Genomic DNA, 14,573 nt, shown 5'->3' on the forward strand with positions numbered 1-14,573 from the left:
CTAAATGGCTGAGAAATGGCGGATACTGTAACAATTGGATAGGACACTTACACAGACAGGATAGATAGGACACTTACACAGACAGGATGGATAGGACACTTACATAGACAGGACGGATAGGACACTTATACAGACAGGACGGATAGGACACTTACACAGACAGGATGGATAGGACAGTTATACAGACAGGACGGATAGGACACTTATACAGACAGGACGGATAGGACACTTATACAGAAAGGATGGATAGGACAGTTATACAAATCAAATCAAATCAAATCAAACTTTATTTATAAAGCACATTTAAAACAACGGAAGCTGACCAAAGTGCTGTACAGGGTTGAGACAAACAAAGCATAATAATTCAACATACATAATTCAATAAGCGCACGTAGGCGCACAGACAAAAACAATACATTGTTAAGACACAGTAGTGGATCAAGGGCAATTAAAAGCCAGAGAGAAAAGGTGGGTTTTAAGGAGGGATCTGAAAACCCCGATGGACTGGGCGGATCGGATGGGGAGAGGGAGGCCGTTCCAGAGTGCGGGGGCGGCAGCAGCAAAAGCGCGGCCACCCCTGGTCCTTTTATTGGTTCGAGGGACGATCAGTAATGACTGATCAGCAGACCTTAGGACCCTGGCTGGATTATGTGGTTCTATAAGCTCAGCGAGGTATGGTGGAGCTAGCCCATGTTGAGATTTAAAAGCAAAATAAAAGGACCTTAAATTAATTCTAAAATTGACCGGGAGCCAGTGAAGTGAGGCTAGGACTGGACTGATATGCTCACGTCTTTTTGTGCCAGTAAGAAGGCGGGCCGCAGCATTTTGGACCAGCTGTAGGCGCCTGATAGATGACTGTTCTAGACCGGTGTAGAGGGAATTGCAGTAATCGAGTCGTGAGGAAATGAAGGCATGGATAGCTATTTCTAGTTGTGGTCGGGGGAGATAGGCCTTGACCTTAGCGAGAAGTCTGAGTTGAAAGAAACTAGCTTTAACAACGGAACTGATGTGTTTGTCGAACTTAAAGGCGCTATCCAGAATTACACCAAGATTTTTGGCAGAGGTGCAGATGTTAGATATGAGAGTGTCCGGGATGTTAGGGGGTGTGACGGTGTTGTGGCCAAATAGTATGATCTCAGTTTTGTTTTGGTTGAGTGTCAGGAAATTGTTATCCATCCAGGTTTTTACATCCTGTAAACAGTCTAGTAGGGGTTGAAAAGAATTGTTTGAGTCCAGTTTGATGGGTAAATAAATCTGGACATCATCGGCATAGCAATGGAAGGAGATGTTGTGTTTGGTAAAAATGGACCCGAGGGGTAGCATATAAAGTAAAAATAATATTGGGCCCAGTACGGAACCCTGGGGAACCCCACATGTGAGGGGGGCTGGAGGTGATGAGAATTCCCCCAGTTTGACAGCAAAGGTCCTATCAAACAGGTACGACTTGAACCAGGACAGGGCTGTGCCTGTGATACCAACCTGGTGTTCAAGGCGTGACAGGAGAATCCTGTGGTCGACAGTGTCAAACGCCGCTGAGAGGTCAAGGAGCACGAGGATGGCGGGGGTATCAGTGTCAACAGTTAAAATTAAATCATTAAAAACCCTAAGGAGAGCCGTCTCGGTACTGTGGCCTGGTTTAAATCCTGACTGAAATTTTTCATGGAGGTTGTGGGTGATTAAAAATGACTGTAATTGGGCATAGACTACCTTCTCCAGAACTTTCGAGAGGAAAGGTAGCTGTGAGATAGGTCTAAAATTAGATAAAACAGAAGGATCGAGGTTTTTCTTTTTAAGAAGAGGATTTACCACAGCATGTTTGAAGGCAGCCGGGACACAACCTGAGGTGAGGGAGCAATTAATAAGTGATAAGACACTTGGGCTAACGGCACCAAGGACTTCTTTGAGGAGCCGGGGGGGGATGCTATCGGAAGGACAGTTGGTGGAGCGAAGGTGCATAATTGTATCATTGAGGGAGGACAGAGTGATTGGGTGGAACTGGTCAAGAGTGACAGGGCACAGGGAGGTAACAGGGTCTGGGCTGGTGAAAATGTGTGCTGACCTAAGGTCAGAGATTTTGTCGATAAAAAATTGTTGGAAATTTACACATAGGGCAATAGAGGGGGCAATGGGAGGTGCTGCACGGGGGTTAGTGAGTGAGCTAAAGATATTGAAGAGGACTTGAGGTTTATGGCTATTTTTTGTGACAAGATCGGATATGAATTTGGTTTTGGCAGATTTCACTGCCCTGTGATAGTCAGATAGGCAATTGCGTAGTATGTCTAGGGATATATGGAGTTTGTCCTTGAGCCATTTTCTCTCAGCACGTCGACATAAACGTCTGAGGTCTCGGGTGGAATCATTTAGCCATGGCTCAGGTAAGGATTTGGTGCGCTTGTGCCTAAGGGGAGCAACGGAGTCCAATATTTTAATACAAGTGGTGTTAAAAGTGTCAAGGAGTGCATCCGCCGTCGGAGTACCGGCATCAGCCGGGGAACTTAAAACTGTGTCGTAAAAATGAGAGGAGAAGAGTGGTGCAGTCCGAGGATTGATATTGCGTGTGCGGCGAGTAGGGGTGCCAGAGTTAGTAATGGAGCAGGGAATAGAGGTGGTGAATAAAATTGGTGAGTGATCAGAAATGCATGGGATGAAAAAAGCGTCGGTGACGGAGACAGTTACCCCGAATGACAGAATAAGGTCTAATGTGTGGCCCTTTTCATGTGTTGGGATGGTGACGGATTGGGTGAGATTAAAAGCCTCGAGGAGGTTTAAAAAATCTTTGACAAGAGGACGAGACTCACAACAGACATGGATATTGGTATCACCACAAATGACCATGTGGTCATAATTAATCATGGCCCAGGATAAAAAGTCACTAAAATCATTAATAAAGTCCTTGTTGTACTTGGGTGGTCGATATATAACAGCACACAGAACGGGGGAGGACAGGTTAAGCTTCAATAGCTGAATCTCGAAGCTGGAGTAGCTGGCCTCAGATTGTATCAATTGACACTGGAGGTTAGATTTGAGAACTGTTGCTAGACCCCCGCCAGTGCGGGAGATTCGGGGGGAGCTAAAAAAGGAGCAATCCGAGGGGAGGAGATCAGAAAAGGGTGAATTGTCGCCATGATGTGTCCAGGTTTCGGTCAGTAGTAGAAAATCCAGATTGCGGGAGGTGAAAAAGTCTTTTAGCCAGCCAGTCTTATTTTTTGTTATTGATCGTGTATTTAGGAGAGCCATCTGGAGGTTGATGGTCGGGCCAGGAGGGGGAATAGAGCGTCTCAGCGGGCGGAGGTGAGAAAGACCAACCCCACGTCTAGGGGATATGGCACTCATAAATAGAGGCTTATAATGTCTGTGGCTGATTATGACAGGGATGTGTGAAGAAGGGGTGGATAGGGTTAAATTAGCAGGCATGTCATTGAGATTTTTAGAAGTGTTGCTAATATTGAAAACAGGGGATGAGTGATGTGGTCCGAGCCCAATAGAGAGAAGGCTGGAGAAATGAGTGGAGGTGATGTGCTGGGAGCTAGGACCAGGAGGACGTCAATAGGTGAAGGACGAGGCAACAGACGAGGTGTGATGACGTATATTAACGGCCAAATTAGCTGCTAACGCTTGACAGCCCCGTCTGTTTGGATGGAGACCGTCGCGATTAAAAAAGGAGGAACGCTCCCAAAACAAATTAAAATTATCCATGAAATTAAAATCATGAGTGCGACACAGACGCTTAAGCCAGGTGTTTAGGCTGGCGATCCTGTATTTGTTGCAGATAACAGTAGCAACATTTGAAATGTGAACCCTATGGCCAGACAAATATAGAAGTCTGTGTGTTTGACTGGGGTTCGACTGGACTGCTGCATTATTACTACAATGACCATAATGCTTTGGGGCACTGCCCTTCCTTGTGGGGAGGGGAGGCTGCGTGGGGGTGTGGTCTACATTGTAGTCTGGAAATAAGGTGAGATGAAGAGACTATGAGTCAAATGACTCATAGTCTCTGAGGATATGGATTCAAATCTAAAAATACAGATAAAACACAAAAAACACACCAGGATCATGTTTATGGGTCCTAGACCTAGATAAAAACAGGGGTTTGATGCAAAATCGGCGAAATGTCCCTCTAAGACCGGGAACGCATCTGCGTGTCATTTTTAGATTTCTTTGGCTAATAAAAAATAGCAGATATACCTGTACAAGCTCGTAGTGCGGCACCGAGTGCCGCACTACGAGCTTGTATATCTGCTATTTCTTTATTTTTTCATCATGTGCAAATCTTTGAATATATATATATTTTTCAAAGGGAACATTAAACTTATGTTGCTATAATATCAGTGGTTCTCAACTTTTTTCAAGTCATGGACCCCCAAAATTCTATGTATTTGGCCGTGGACCCCCATCTCAAAATATGTTGTTCCAGGGACCCCCAGAAGCAAAGATTTGAGTTAAAATCTTTCGCTTAAAAAATGATAAAGTATACAGTATATTCAAAGATTTGCACAAATGTTCAATATTTTTCAAAAATAGCAGATCTACAAGCTCATAGCGCGGCACCGAGTGCCGCGCTATGAGCTTGTAGATCTGCTATTTTTGAATAGCCAACGTAAAAAAGAGAATTGATGAATTGAAGTAAAACAGGAGTCCAAGATTAACGACAGCAAAATGATACCAAACATCCGATTAAAAACTCCAAAACAACACTGGTATAGTATAGTCCGACGTGTTATTCTATAGCGCTGCTGTGTTTATCTCCCCAAAATAGAAGCAAAGAAGCAGAAAATACACTTTTTAAACACTTCCGGGCTAAACGTTCTTCACTGTTAAAGGACAACTTTGTTTTTTTACAACCAAGGTTCATATTTTAGCTTGTAATTCAAGCAAATAAAAGATGAGTGTTGTTTTTTATTTATTTACTGCTTTCTATAGTTTTAGCAATTTTTCGCAATATGTTTTACAGTGGGCGGGGGCATTCTGTCCGGTGGCTAAATATGTATTTTACACAATAAAAAAGGTCCTGTGGTCTTTGATGGCCAGATGTGAGTTATTTGGGGCTAGAAGAGCTACTGTAATTTAATAATAAAGAAAGCGCCGGGTTATTGTGTAAAAAAAAATACATATTTAAGGAACATTTTACAGCTAACATTCTCCCGGTGTTGAAGACATCACAGGGTAAAGTAAACCATAGCAATGAAGTCATTTCTTGGGTGAAGTCCTTTAAGCATTAACCTGCATTAATATTCAAGACAATTCCTTCTGGTGCTGCATGTCATGTGACCAAAGCAAATTTGTGTAAGACAAAAAGATAAAGAAAACAAAAATATATGGTCTATAGTTATTCATTTTAATTTCATTCAACTTCTCTTTTGTCAAGCTTGTAGATCAGCTGGAGAGAGAGAGAGAGAGAGAGAGAGAGAGAGAGAGAGAGAGAGAGAGAGAGAGAGAGAGAGAGAGAGAGAGAGAGAGAGAGAGAGAGAGAGCGAGAGCGAGAGCGAGAGGCACACAGGCACACAGAGCTGTTTCTGTATGTCGGGGGGGCCCATTGGGATGATGCACCACGAATACAAACATCCTATCGAATGCTCAGGGTTCAATCGTTTGACTTTCACAAGGAATGCTCGCCTGCGTTGCACGCCCGCTGCGGAGCGTTGGGCCTCTCTCTCTCTGATCTCCCTCCATACAGGGACGTACATTACATGATGTATTGGAATTTGCATTTGTACCTCTAGCAGGGGAGGGGGGGGGGTGATATTGACGGCAGCATAACCACGAGAGGGAACATGCACGCCACAGCGTTCGTCGCTGAAGTTCTTTTTTTTTTTTTTTGATGGATGACGTTTTTTTGCTTTCTGATGACTGCGGGAGTCATCAAATTACACGTCATTAACCCATTGAGACCTGACGCCGATTCTACATGTCTCCTGAATCTCAACAGTATTCTTAAAAAACGTATGTTTCTATATCAGTGGTGCTCAATCTTTTTCATGTCAAGGACCCCCCAAAATTATATGTATTTGGCCGCGGACCCCCATCAAAATATTTTGTTCCAGGGACCCCCCCAGAAGCAAAGATTTGAGTTAAAAATGTTCGCTTTAAAAAAATATATATATTCAAAGATTTGCACACATTTTCACGATTTTTCAAAAAATAGCAGATCTACAAGCTCGTAGCTCGGCACTCGGTGCCGCGCTACGAGCTTGTAGATCTGCTATTTTTGAATAGCCCAAAGTGTAAAATAATGCTTTTTTTAGCTCAAATCTAAAAAATGACACAGTTCCAGGTCTTAATGGGTTAATGGCCATTCTGGGGGCTGTCAGCAAAGATGAAAAATCAATGAATTACCCCCCCATAGCATCAGCAACAACCACAGGACTCCCATGCCGCGGGCTATACGCCGTTCACTCACACAGGCAGCAAAGTGTGAGCAATGGGAGAGGACATTAAACACGCTGTATGACAATCAGCCCCTGCAGGTTCTGTGGATGTTTATCCCCGGGTTTTGGGGATTTGTACCCATGCTTGAAAACTGGGGGTGAGGGAGGACTGAGGACATGGGGGTGGGGGGGGGGAGGCTTAAATGGACCCCTCTATAGAAGTGCTTGACCTCAATGTTACCCTTAAGCTAGACTCTAGTGCCATCTATTGAAAACCTCCACTAAAAAAAAATCATGGCTTCTAATATTTGGATTCTAAAAAAAGTGGGCATGCTGTATTTTGAGGCGCGCGTGTGTGTGTGTGTGTGTGTGTGTGTGTGTGTGTGTGTGTGTGTGTGTGTGTGTGTGTGTGTGTGTGTGTGTGTGTGTGTGTGTGTGTGTGTGTGTACTGTTACCCCGCACAGCATACTAACACAACATCTTAGATCAGTCATGCGTAAATCACACAGAAATGGATCAGTCTAAGCCTCAGGGGGGGGGGGAGGGGGGGGGGGGGGGGATGACTTGTTGATATGGTTGTGATAGAGCCTGGTGAGTGTGATTGAAGAAAAAAAGCAGACACTGAAATGACAGCTCAGCAGAGACCTGTGTGTCGACGAGGCCTTCACACTGTGGTTTGGTTCTGCCTCATATAGTCTATGACAAACACAAGGGTGCTTCTTGTGCAGAAGCTCTGCACGACGTTTAAAACTACAGTGATAGAGCCTACAGGTGACACAATGGCCTATAGACATACAGTAAAAGCCATGAGTTAAAAGTGAAAGAGTACAAATTGAGCCAAATGGACCCCCATTCGCACACTGTCGGACTTCAACACTTGTGATTTGATCACCAATTGAGCTCAATAGGCCAGTGGTTCTCAAACCTTTTCATGTCAAGGACCCCCAAAGTTACACTTAATGGCCCGCGGACCCCCATTTGAAAAGATAAGCCAGGGACCTCAATAAGAGAAGGTTTTTACGGCTCTCTAGCAGTGATTCTCAGCCATTTTAATTTCAAGGACCCCCAGTTTGACATGCATTAGGCTACGGACCCCCATTTAATGGCATTTATACAGGGTCCATTTGGTTCCATTTGTACTCTCTCAGAGTTACACACTCATAAGGGTCCATTTGGTTCCTATCCATCATTTAGCTGGGGACCCCCTGGAACCCCCTCAGGTACCCCTGGGGGTCCCCGGACCCCAATTTGAGAACCAACGCAATAGGCTAATAATAATAATGAAAAAAATAAATAAAAATACAACAAATAAAATAATTCAAAATAATTCAAAAATATTAATAGCATTATAGCAGCAACAACCCCCCCATCCACAGCCTGACGCATGGTATTGTCACAGAGAGCGGTTTTACCTTCTTTGAGCAGACGGGAGTGGATGAGCAGGATGAGCAGGCAGCAGAGCGCCGTGCCGCTGAGCGCCCACGCCACTCCTCTGAGCTGCATCCCCGCGTGTGGACGTTACAGCGGTCTGATCTCTGAGTGATCGGACTCACTCTCTCACTCACTCACTCACACACACACACTCTCCCATTCTGCCAGCCAGGTATAGTGATACACACATATAGGCTACACACACACACACACCGCAGAAAGAAACCAAGAAGAAGAAGAAATCCCCTCTCTGTCCGATAGTAAGAGTCCGATTGGAATGTGATCAAAGATGAATTAGGGCACAAACACCACCACCACGCGCCACGGAGGAGAATCCAAGGGTAGCGCCGCTGTTACGGGGCTTTGAGAGTGGGTGGGTGGGTGCCAGGGGAGAGGGGGGTGTGGGGGGGGAGGCGATCAGACCCCCACCACCGCCGCTTCTTCTGGGACTGACATTCTTCCAGATATATATATATATACACCGCTTTCCACCGAACCATGAGCCACAGACTTCTGTTTGGAGTCTCTCTCGCTCTCTCTCTCTCTCTCTCTCTCTGAGTGTCGCGGAGCGGCTCTGAGCGAGCGGAGGAGACCCAGACGTGTGATCAGCGCTCTGTGCTGCGTGGTGTTAACGGTCCGCACATCTCTCTCTCTCTCTCTCCTCCTCCGGCAGAGCAGCGCACACACTGCCACGAAGAGACCCTGCGTTAGCTCTCTCTCTCTCTCCCTCCCCCTCTCTCTCTCTCAGAGCGTACCTCTTGTCATCTTTAAGCACGCCGGGGGGGCAAGGCACCAAATCACGCATTCCTGCGGATTACACGCAGCACGCAGTGTGTCTTCTCTTCTAACGGATGTAAATGCTGTTTATTTTCAATATAACGTTTATTTGAAGTGTGGTTTATTATTCCTGCTAATCCGTTCAGCAGAAAACTGCCAAAAAAACTCAGTTTAAAAGGTGACTGGTTCCCCTTTCGGGATGATCTACTACTGTACCACACATCTCTCTCTCTCTCTCTCTCTCTCTCTCTCTCTCTCTCTCTCTCTCTCTCTCTCTCTCTCTCTCTCTCTCTCTCTCTCTCTCTCTCTCTCTCTCTCTCTCTCTCTCTCTCTCTCTCTCTCTCTCTCTCTCTCTCTCTCTCTCTCTCTCTCTCTCTCTCTCTCTCTCTCTCTCTCTCTCTCTCTCTCTCTCTCTCTCTCTCTCTCTCTCTCTCTCTCTCTCTGAGAGGTTCTCTTATAATTCTCCCTCTTTTTCTCTGCCCCGTTCTGCTCGGTTTCCAGTGACGTCACGTCTCCCCCCAAATATCTCCATTGGTCAGCTTGGCAGCTTAGTAGCTGCTGCATGTTTAAACATGTAAAGCAAACCCATAGCAGCCCTGACTCTGCTCAGCAAAGTCTCTCAATCACCCAATTAAGCTACTGTAGTTTCATTCACACACTCACACACACGCACGCACGCACACACGCACACACGCACACACACACACACACACACACACACACACACACACACACACACAATGTATGTATGTCCACATAAAGGAGAGCATACAGATATTATAGATACAGTTAAGGTTGCATTCACAAAATCATGGCACATGTCTTCATGACACAATAAGCATATCAATATCACCCACACTCTATGGGTAGAAGTAACAGTCTCCGCCAAATATGGCGGCTGCCAATTATGGCAGAGACAGCACGGTACTTTGCCAGCCTTTCTGCCTCCCTTATGGGCATCCATCCCAAGTTGAAACCCTCTAACAACCAGTCTGTGGGCATGTCCCAGGCTGCCACATATAAAATAAAATAAAAATCATTATAGAATGTGCTTATAAGGCATTATAACACTTGTTATAAATGTTTATAATCATGATTCATGTGTGACCACTCATAACAAGGTCGCCACCAAACAAGCTATTGACTTGACCACACACACACACACACACACACACACACACACACACACACACACACACACACACACACACACACACACACACACACACACACACACACACACACACACACACACACACACACACACACACACGTCTTGTTGGTTGTGGTAGTGATGTGAGGATTTGCTCTATACTCTTGGCCTATATATTCCCACAAAAGGGAATCCAGGTTGAAAGTGGTTTAAAACATATATATATATATATATCTCTGAGTCCAGTCCATATGGAGGCAGGCCACTATTGAATAGTAAAACAATGGCTCATTTAATCCCCATGTCTGCTGAGCTGAGAAAGCTATTGTTTGTGTTTCGCGTGGGGTCCGTCTTCTTCGTCTAATCTCACGTGGGACGACGATGGGGCTATTATACTGTCTGTCTGTCTGTCTGTCTGTCTGTCTGTCTGTCTGTCTGTCTGTCTGTATGGCACGAGATGAACATATCGGTTAAAAATAGCCACTCGCTCGTCCCTCGCCACACTTTCATTCACTCTGTCGTTCATTCCAACGATCATTAACCCATTGAGACCGGGAGAAGCATCGGTGTCAAATTTTTTATTTGAGCTAAAAAGCATTTTTTTACTCTTTGGCTATTCAAAAATAGCAGATCTACAAGCTCGTAGCGCGGCACCGAGTGCCGCGCTACGAGCTTGTAGATCTGCTATTTTTGAAAAATCGTAAAAAAAACGCGAACATCTTTGAATATATGTATTTTTTTTAAAGCGAACATTTTTAACTCAATTGCTTCTGGGGGTCCCTGGAACAAAACATTTTGAGATGGGGGTCCGTGGTCAAATACATATCATTTTGGGGTCCTTGACATGAAAACATTTGATAACCACTGACATAGTAACATACACTTTTTTCATAAAACAGTTAGGATTTAGAAGACATTTTGTAGAATCAGCCTCAGGTCTTAATGGGTTAAACGAATGAGCTCATTTGTTAGTATATGAACTCCCTTGTTCATGTTGTCCCTGCCTTTTGTCTTTCATTCATTAAATATCACACGAGTGAACACATTATTACCACTAGACCATACCCGGTGAAGTGTGCAGGCGAGAGTGGTTGCAAACGTGGGGTTATTGCACGTCCTGTAGTGCGTCCCGTCTCATTTTGCATTTGATTTCAGGAAGGAGTCTGGTCTACACGCCTGTATGGGCAATTTGGGAGCTGGGCTGGATTAGTACAGTTGACTGACAGCCCCTTCAGCCAATCAGCAGTTCGTTCCCCTTCAGCCAATCAGTAGTTCTTTTCCCCACCACCAGCCAAGGGGACTTTTGGAAGGGGCCATGCCGAAAATAGGAAGCTTTATTCGGATACATACGTGTCACTGCCCGCCCCTGCCGGTTCTCTGATTTAACCCATTAAGACATGGAACTGTGTCATTTTTTGATTTGAGCTAAAAAGCATTATTTTACACTTTGGGCTATTCAAAAATAGCAGATCTACAAGCTCATAGCGCGGCACTGAGTGCCGCGCTACGAGCTTGTAGATCTGCTATTTTTTGAAAAATCGTGAAAATGTGTGCAAATCTTTGAATATATATTGTTTTAAAGCGAACATTTTTAACTCAAAGATTTGCTTCTGGGGGGTCCCTGGAACAAAATATTTTGATGGGGGTCCGCGGCCAAATACATATCATTTTGGGGGTCCTTGACATGAAAAAGATTGAGCACCACTGATATAGAAACATACGTTTTTAAGAATACTAAGAATACTGTTTAGGAGACATGTAGAATCGGCTTCAGGTCTCAATGGGTTAAAAAAAAAAGAAAATAGGCTCTGTCATGATTAATTGACCACATATATGAAGTTAAACAACTAAATTCTATCCCAACGATATCTTAAAAGTACATTCCGTGCCTCAAAAAAAGAAGTTTGAGAGCGTTTTCAAGTTTTAAAACCAAAACCAAAAAGAGCGCACAGAAAACAATGGCCGCCCGTTCCATTTTGGTCAGGGCTGCACTCGGTTCCATTCGGTTTCCAACTCGAACTCGCCACCCGATTGGCCAACCTTCGCTGTCAATCACAGAACATTGAGCGAGGACGCTGATAGGACAGTTCATGTTATGAACTGTGGAGAAACGCCCAGACAGGCCTGTATAGGCCACACTCACTGCGGATATCAAACGCAAATGAGATTTCCGGAGGGAGGGGTTTACCAGGCTATCATCCATTCATCCATCAGTGTCTATAGACATGAATCCATTGCCATGTCATCATAACCCATATGGGTTATGATGTAAATTCATTCTTTTTTTCACTCGTCGTCCTTTGATTTCCCCATCCGTTCATCCATCACAGCTACATCCTTAGTGTTGATTCAACTCCAAAGAGTGAACAAATGCAACCAAATGGACCCGCAAGGGTCCATTTGGTTGCATTTGTTCACTCTTTGGAGAGAGAGAACGGACACTGGACTGCGTTGGTTCTCAAAGTGGGGTCCGGGGACCCCCAGGGGTCCTTGAGGGAGTTCCAGGCGGTCCCCGGCTAAAGGGTATAGGAACCAAATGGACCCTTATGGGTCTGTAACTCTGAGAGTGTACAAATGGAACCAAATGGACCCTAACGGGTCCATTTGGTTCCATTTGTACACTCTCAGAGTTAAATTAACATTGATTTTTCAATATGAATTGGGGTCCCAGAGACATAAATGCCATTAAATGGGGGTCCGTAGCCTAATGCATGTCAAACTGGGGGTCCAAGAAATTAAAATGGTTCAAAATCACTGCTAGAGCCGTAAAGAAATCTTCTCTTATGGGGGTCCCTGGCATATCTTTTCAAATGGGGGTCCGCGGGCTAATAAATGTAGATTTGGGGGTCCTTGACATGAAAAAGTTTGAGAACCACTGCTGTACTGTCATCTATCCATCCACCAGTGCCTATAGAGACATGAATCCATTGCCATGTCATCAGAACCCATATGGCTGGACCTGCTGCCTCATGCTTCACGGCCCTCTGTAGCTCCTCACTGTGAACGCTGTTCTTCCCTGATCCGTCTAATTGACTGTGAGTGACACAGCAGCTGTGTGACTGACAGCAGACCTCCAGACCAGCAGACTGTCATTGTTGTGTCAACCAGGTCAACCCCTGCAGCTACTGAGAGGCTAATTAGATGATAACAATCTTCTCTCCTCCTCCCGCGCGAGTGTCTCTGTGTGCTTGTGACATGAATACGAGTGTCTGCGTGTGTGTGTGTGCGTGCACGTGGGCGTGGGCGTTTGTGTGTATGTGTGTATGTGTGTATGTGTGTATGTGTGTGTGTGTGTGTGTGTGTGTGTGTGTGTGTGTGTGTGTGTGTGTGTGTGTGTGTGTGTGTGTGCGTGTGCGTGTGCGTGTGCATGCGAGCGTGTCTTTGTGTAAGAGATAATCTGTGCAGATTATGCATGGGTGCATGCACATGGACAGTCTTATGGAGAGATGTGTGTGTGTGTGTGTGTGTGTGTGTGTGTGTGTGTGTGTGTGTGTGTGTGTGTGTGTGTGTGTGTGTGTGTGAGAGAGAGATGTGCGTGCATGCATGCATGTTTTTGTCCACGGGCACGGCATAATTGTGTGCATACAATGATTATATCATGTATGGATGTATATACTTGCAGGCATTGGTGTGTGTGTGTGTGTGTGTGTGTGTGTGTGTGTGTGTGTGTGTGTGTGTGTGTGTGTGTGTGTGTGCACGTGCGCGTGCACGCGTACGAGTGAGTGTGTGCGTGACTGAGTGCGTGTGTGTGTGTCTGTTTGAAAGCCATGTTTTATTCCTCTAAGGTTCGCCTCCCGTTCTGCTCTCAGGCTGCGATCCATCAATCTGCCGGACAGCAATTAACGAAGACCTGTCCGAGAAGGGTCGGCGAGGGTTCGGGGTGCATGTAATGAACGCGCACGCGTGTGCATGCGTGTGTGCGTGTGCGCGTGTGCGTGTGTGTGTGTGTGCGTGTGTGTGTGTGCCTAGCGTCATCATAATGCTCAGCCTTCACCCCTCTCTCTCTCTCTCAGCCTCATTAGCACACAGTGTGAGATTTGAATCAGAGATGAATGAATCCAGTCAGAGACGGGGCCAAGCGGTGTCGGTACTCATTTCTTGAATGTTTAAACATCCTTTACATTCATCATTACAGTTTGTGCTCGTTCGTCTGTAACGGAACGAGGAGCACTCGTTCTTTTCGAATAAGTCTAGTTGTATATCGTCGCTGTACTGTACTGTACTGTACTGTACTGTACTGTACTGTACTGTACTGTACTGTACTGTAATGTACTGTACTGTACTGTACTGTAATGTACTGTACTGTACGTCCAAACACATTGTAAATCCACTTTTCAGGAAATGGAAATGAAAAAACAGACTGTCACCACTGCTTGTGACTAAATTAAACAACAGATCTACAAGCTCACATGTGGCGATGTGTTGTGTGCCGGTTGATCAGCTATGTTCTCTATCTCTATGTTCTCTATCTCTATGTTCTCTATCTCTATGTTCTCTATCTCTATGTTCTCTATCTCTATGTTCTCTATCTCTATGTTCTCTACTGCTGCATGACAGGAGACCATTTTGGGGACGTTATCCCATTAAGATCTGAGGCCGACTCTACAAATTCCTTCTAAATCAATAGTACATTTTATCTTCCAAGATTTTTCAAATATGTTCAAAAATAGCAGATGTACAAGCTCACGGTGCAGCGCGATGTGGCGCACTGTGAGCTTGTACATCTGCTATTTTCAAATGGCCGAAATATATATATAGGGCTGAATGGTAATTGTGTTTGGAATAATAATCAAAATCTACAAAGAAATCTAGTAACTAAAGTATTTCAAATAATTGTAGTGCAG

General features: G+C 44.9%; 1 protein-coding gene across 2 annotated transcripts in view; it reads right to left on the reverse strand.

Moving 5' to 3' along the window:
• The window catches only part of tafa5a (TAFA chemokine like family member 5a), a gene marked incomplete at its 5' end in the record, with an annotated part of 180,839 nt that overhangs the window by 137,912 nt on the left and 28,354 nt on the right, over positions 1 to 14,573 (reverse strand). Inside the window, one exon of one of the 2 annotated variants that reach the window (XM_084050065.1) lies at positions 7,781 to 7,871. The exons of the other annotated variant lie outside the window; for it this stretch is intronic. Within the exon in view, the coding sequence (XP_083906191.1) occupies positions 7,781 to 7,871 (91 nt within the window). Of the gene's footprint in view, positions 1 to 7,780; positions 7,872 to 14,573 lie in introns of those variants that run through there. 2 annotated transcript variants of the gene reach the window in all.

The sequence above is a fragment of the Gymnoscopelus microlampas genome (genome assembly GCF_963454915.1).
Source record: "Gymnoscopelus microlampas genome assembly, chromosome: 23".
Classification (NCBI taxonomy): Eukaryota; Metazoa; Chordata; class Actinopteri; order Myctophiformes; family Myctophidae; genus Gymnoscopelus; species Gymnoscopelus microlampas.